The 4,668-nt window shown below is 31.9% G+C and overlaps 1 protein-coding gene across 2 annotated transcripts; it reads right to left on the reverse strand.

Moving 5' to 3' along the window:
- Positions 1 to 1,303: 1,303 nt before the first annotated feature.
- Positions 1,304 to 4,350, reverse strand: LOC107933140 (autophagy-related protein 101). 2 transcript variants are annotated; one of them, XM_016865300.2, is made up of 7 exons: positions 4,012 to 4,350; positions 3,856 to 3,892; positions 3,620 to 3,705; positions 3,410 to 3,505; positions 3,056 to 3,221; positions 2,792 to 2,951; positions 1,304 to 1,761 (listed from the first exon to the last, which is right to left on the reverse strand). In XM_016865300.2, the coding sequence occupies exons 1-7, from the start codon at positions 4,042 to 4,044 to the stop codon at positions 1,749 to 1,751; spliced, it is 591 nt and encodes a 196-aa protein (XP_016720789.1). In that variant the 5' UTR covers positions 4,045 to 4,350; the 3' UTR covers positions 1,304 to 1,748. The 2 variants fall into 2 exon arrangements, with proteins under 2 accessions (XP_016720789.1, XP_016720782.1); XM_016865293.2 differs by having other exon boundaries at positions 1,304 to 1,700; positions 4,012 to 4,336.
- Between the last annotated feature and the right edge of the window lie 318 nt (positions 4,351 to 4,668).

Consider the following 4,668-nt stretch of genomic DNA (forward strand, 5'->3'; position numbering starts at 1 on the left):
TAGATATCTTAGAATGACCATTGATATGGGGTTATTTTATTCAAATGATTCAAAATCTCTATTAGTCGCTTATGTTGATGTTGGATATTTATCGAATGCACATAAAGGTCGATCTCAAACGGGAGATTTATTTACATGTGGAGGTACTGTTGGTGTTTAACAAAGCAGGAATTATTTGTTGCCTCTTCAAATCATGCATAAATAATTGCAATGTATAAGACAAGCTGATAATGTGTTTGGTTAAGGTTATTGACCCAACATATTCAAAAGATATGTAGTTTTCCTTTATAGGAAAAGATGTCAACTATCTTATGTGAAGATAATGCAGCATGTATAGCTCAATTGAAGGGTGGTCACATCAAAGGTGATAGAACGAAACATATTTTACCAAAATTATTCTTCACTCATGATCTTGAGAAGAAATGTGACATAGAAGTTCAACAAATTCGTTCTAGTGATAATTTAGCAAATATTTTTAATCAAGGCATTGTCAAATTTAACATTTGAAAGACTACTACACAAGATTAGAATATGTCAACTGAAAGATGTAATGTGATATTGCCATTAAAGGGAGCAAAAAATACGTTGCACTCTTTTCCTTTAACCAATGTTTTGTCTCATTGGTTTTCCTAGTAAAGGTTTTTAACGAGTCAACTTGTAATAATAGATTATGCACTTTTTTTCCTTCATTAGTTTTTTATTCAATTGGGTTTTTCCTAATAAACATTTTAATGAGACACATTTTTTAATTTAAAAGACATCAACATTAATAATAGATGCCTATAACCCCTTTAAACCATTATTAAAGTGATGAGATAAAATTCTTTAGTTCATTTATGACTATGAGATGTTTCAATGAAGTAATTAAGAAGGCTTAATTTACATTTATTGATTGAATGCAAATAAGTTTATAAATAAAACACCTTACAAGTGAAAGTTTAATATAAAAATTCTCTCATATTTTTTATCTACCTTTTACTTATTACTATTGTTCTCTTAATTTTTTTATAACATTTATTAACTTCTTTTTCTTTTTTAAATGAATTATTTGGAAACATTGAAATATATATATATGAAACATAGTAAAATTAATTTTTATATATTAGTCATTCAATTTAATTCGACTTGTTTAGTAAATTTAGAGATCGATTCAATTAAATAATAAAACTGATAATAGATTTTTCTTTTTAGTTAGTCCATCAAGCTTTCGTTACAGCCTTTACCAAAACATTGGGTTGTAAGGGAAAACTAATAAATGAGCACCAAGTTGAAACTATATTTGGCAAATTCCAGACACCATATAAACAATACGAAAACATGGAATCCAAAGCATTTAATAAACATGAAAACAATATAATAAACACGTACTGTTGAGAAGTTAATTTTAGTAATAGTATTATACAGTGAAAGTAATGGAAAAGGACAATAGATGCTATAATTTTTACAAGATAATGGATTCAATTATGCACCTTGCTATTATATCTTCAGATATTAAAACCCTGCGTGTGTCTCTTTAGCTTTCATCTCATCTGCATTTTGCTTTGTTACAAGTTCTATTCATGCATTAAAGAATAGTAGAGGAACCGTTAACCCAAGTTCAATAATCTTGCCCCCAGTCCGATAATCAGCTGAGCATGGTTGGATGCCCGCTGTGGAGCATCCTCTTGATCATGTCCATCCCAAACGCAGAATCTGATGAACTGAGTAATGGCAGCACAATATTAACTCACCATTTCTAAACATGTTCCTCATTGAAATTTCCTAACAAACAGAGATGAGAATAGCAACAGCAACTCATCAAAACAAAAGCGAGGGATCGAGCGCCAGTCAATTGATTCTAGTTTGATTGATCAATGTGACTATAGCTATATTTTGCACACTTAGTCCAAATATCTCAATCGGAAAAAATGAAAACATCAACATAAAAAATTTAGTTTCAGTCAAAACCTAACTTCCTAACCATAAGGAGTTCTCTAAATTTCTTCCTCATCCTAGCTAGTTGATCAAAACACTTTACAGTATGAGATGATTTCAATTCCATCAATAAATAAAAGCAAGCAACCTCTCTAACCTCTGTTATAGATATATACTTTATCATCTCTTGCTTGTATCAAAAGGTAGGATAGCATGAAGCTAGATGACAAATGAATATTAAAACGATTCTTCCAGGAAGTTCATCCTATCAAGGCACCTTTCTGAAAGGACAAAAATGTTTTCTTGTGGAAAGGCAGCATTCCCAAAGCATATTCTAGTTTCCTCCAAACAAAATGAAATCTTATGGTGTGTTCTGATCCCAATTTATGAGGATAAATACTATTAATAGTAGTGAAAAGGAGGGAAAGAAAGAGCAAAACCTAGTGTTTGTTTCAACATTTACAGTTTACACAATCAAGCTTAAGGCTACTCGAATATATGTACTAATATGCGTACCACATAACAGATAACAATAGGAATAATATGTTTAATGCTAGACAGTAAATTTTACTATATTCAAGAACAATCCACTGCTGTTTTATCCCTAAAGTGAGTCAGAATATGCAGTCAGACTCCTCCATTAAAATCTTTTAAACATTCGTCGTTAAAATCTTTTAAATATATTTCACTAACTTCTCAGACATGACTCTTTTATGCTCTTTGGTCTTTCCAACTTTATGTTTCACAAGAGATGATTTTGACCAGAAACACCAAAGTTCCGGTAGAAAAGAGCAGAAATAACAAAGCAGCTTTCTACTACAATAATTCATTTTACAAATAACCTGAAAACAGAAGGTATAATGAAGAGAGAGCTGACCTTGGTATGGTAATTTCATATGGAAAATAAATGACACCCTCGGATATGGGGGGCACATGGTCCTTCTTCTCATTAACAAACTTTATTATTTGAAACAGAACCTCTCGAAGAGATGCTTCAACCATTGCTCTACGAGAACTTCTCTCCTCAGTAGCACTCTCTATATTAATGAACATAAACAATCATAACAGGAGGAAGATAGATTTTAAAGAAAGCAAAAGCAATTTACAATTTTTAAAGTTAAGGGCATAAACAAGGTTATACCTCCGGGGTCAACGACCAGTTTGGTATGATGAGATTTGCTTGAATGGTGTTTTGGGTGTTGAGTAACATTCAAATTGATATACCATTGCTCCCAATATAAGCGCTCGGTTTTATTAGTGAACCAAGATGGCTGCTTGCTTTTCACCTCATAAAACGATAAGCATATCTATAGCACAAACACAAGTAAAGAATTCATATTGAAGACAAGATACAAGCTAAAATGTAAAAGGCTACGACCATATATCATGCAAATGCAACATAAGCAAAAATAAAACCTAAACATAAAATAAGATGCAACGGCGACCATATCCGAAACAAAAACCTGAAAACTATAAGCGAATAGACATAACAGACCTGACTTTTCTTATTGGGATGTTTTTCCACCCAACTTATGAAATGATCAATCTTCTCATCTATTTTCTTCTCAAGTTCCACATCCCCACATTGCACCTAATTATTACAAAATACGAATTTGGGAAACATGCAAAACGCCAGAGAAAAATCAGGAAATAAAAGCAGTGATTTCGATTGGAGAAGTAAAAACTGAAGACATGAATGACTTACATAAGTAATTTCAAAAAGCTCCAAATCCACATCTTTGGGCCGAACTAGACCTAATGCTCTATGAAACACTATTGTATGTAAAATGCCTGCCATCATGGATTTAAAAGGGAAAAAGAAAAACTTTTAACAGGTCAAGTTAATCAAATAAAAAAAACTACAAAAAAGAGAGAACGTTTAATAAACGAAATTAATTACTTAAAAAAGGAACAAATATAGAAATTGAAGAGAGGACTTACAGCGCAAAACTTCGCGAATTTCAAAATGCTCCACTTCCTAAATAGGATATTGTTAAATTTAGCGAAAAGTAAAGGAAAATTTCAATCAGAAGAATAAATAGTATGTCTTAATATTTAAGAGTGAAATAAAACAGTAAAAGAGAAAATTTTGATTACCAGTTCTTTGAGTTGGCAGACTTCGCAGTTCATGATAATTGTTTAAAGAGGGAAACCCAGAAGAAACTAAAAGAGAAAAAAAAAGAGATCGAAGAAAATTGGATGGATCAAACCCTAGATTTCAATCGAAACTTGTTTTACTTTTTTGCTTAATCGATCTTTTAATCGGCAGAGTGTGTGCCTTTTACTTTGTTTAGGCTTGGATATATCTGTCTCACTTTTTTTTTTCTTTCTTTAATGGCGTTTGGATAATAAAAATAAGGTGGCTTACATAAGCATGATTAATAACGTGTTAACTCCGGCTATCGCAACGACGTCTTATGCTTTTTCATTTTCCCAGTTCTGATTGTATATTTGTTTATTTCACAATTGAAAAAAGATGGGACTCATTGAGGGGCCGTGCCTAAAGTCCAGAACTGCTAAAGAAGGTCCGATATGGCCCATAGTTTTGGTTGAGTGGTTCATTGGTTTGATTTAAGAAAATTCAATTCAGTTCACAGGTCTGTTTAAGGCCCGCCGGAATGGCAATCCGGTATATACATTCCAAACCCTTTCATCCCAAACTTTCTTGGATATTTTTGTTTTTGATTTCGATCTTGATACCCAAATGTTTTCTTCCCTCCTATAAAATTCATTTTTTTTTAAATATATACTAAA

Source organism: Gossypium hirsutum, chromosome A12 (assembly GCF_007990345.1).
Source record: "Gossypium hirsutum isolate 1008001.06 chromosome A12, Gossypium_hirsutum_v2.1, whole genome shotgun sequence".
NCBI classification, from domain to species: Eukaryota; Viridiplantae; Streptophyta; class Magnoliopsida; order Malvales; family Malvaceae; genus Gossypium; species Gossypium hirsutum.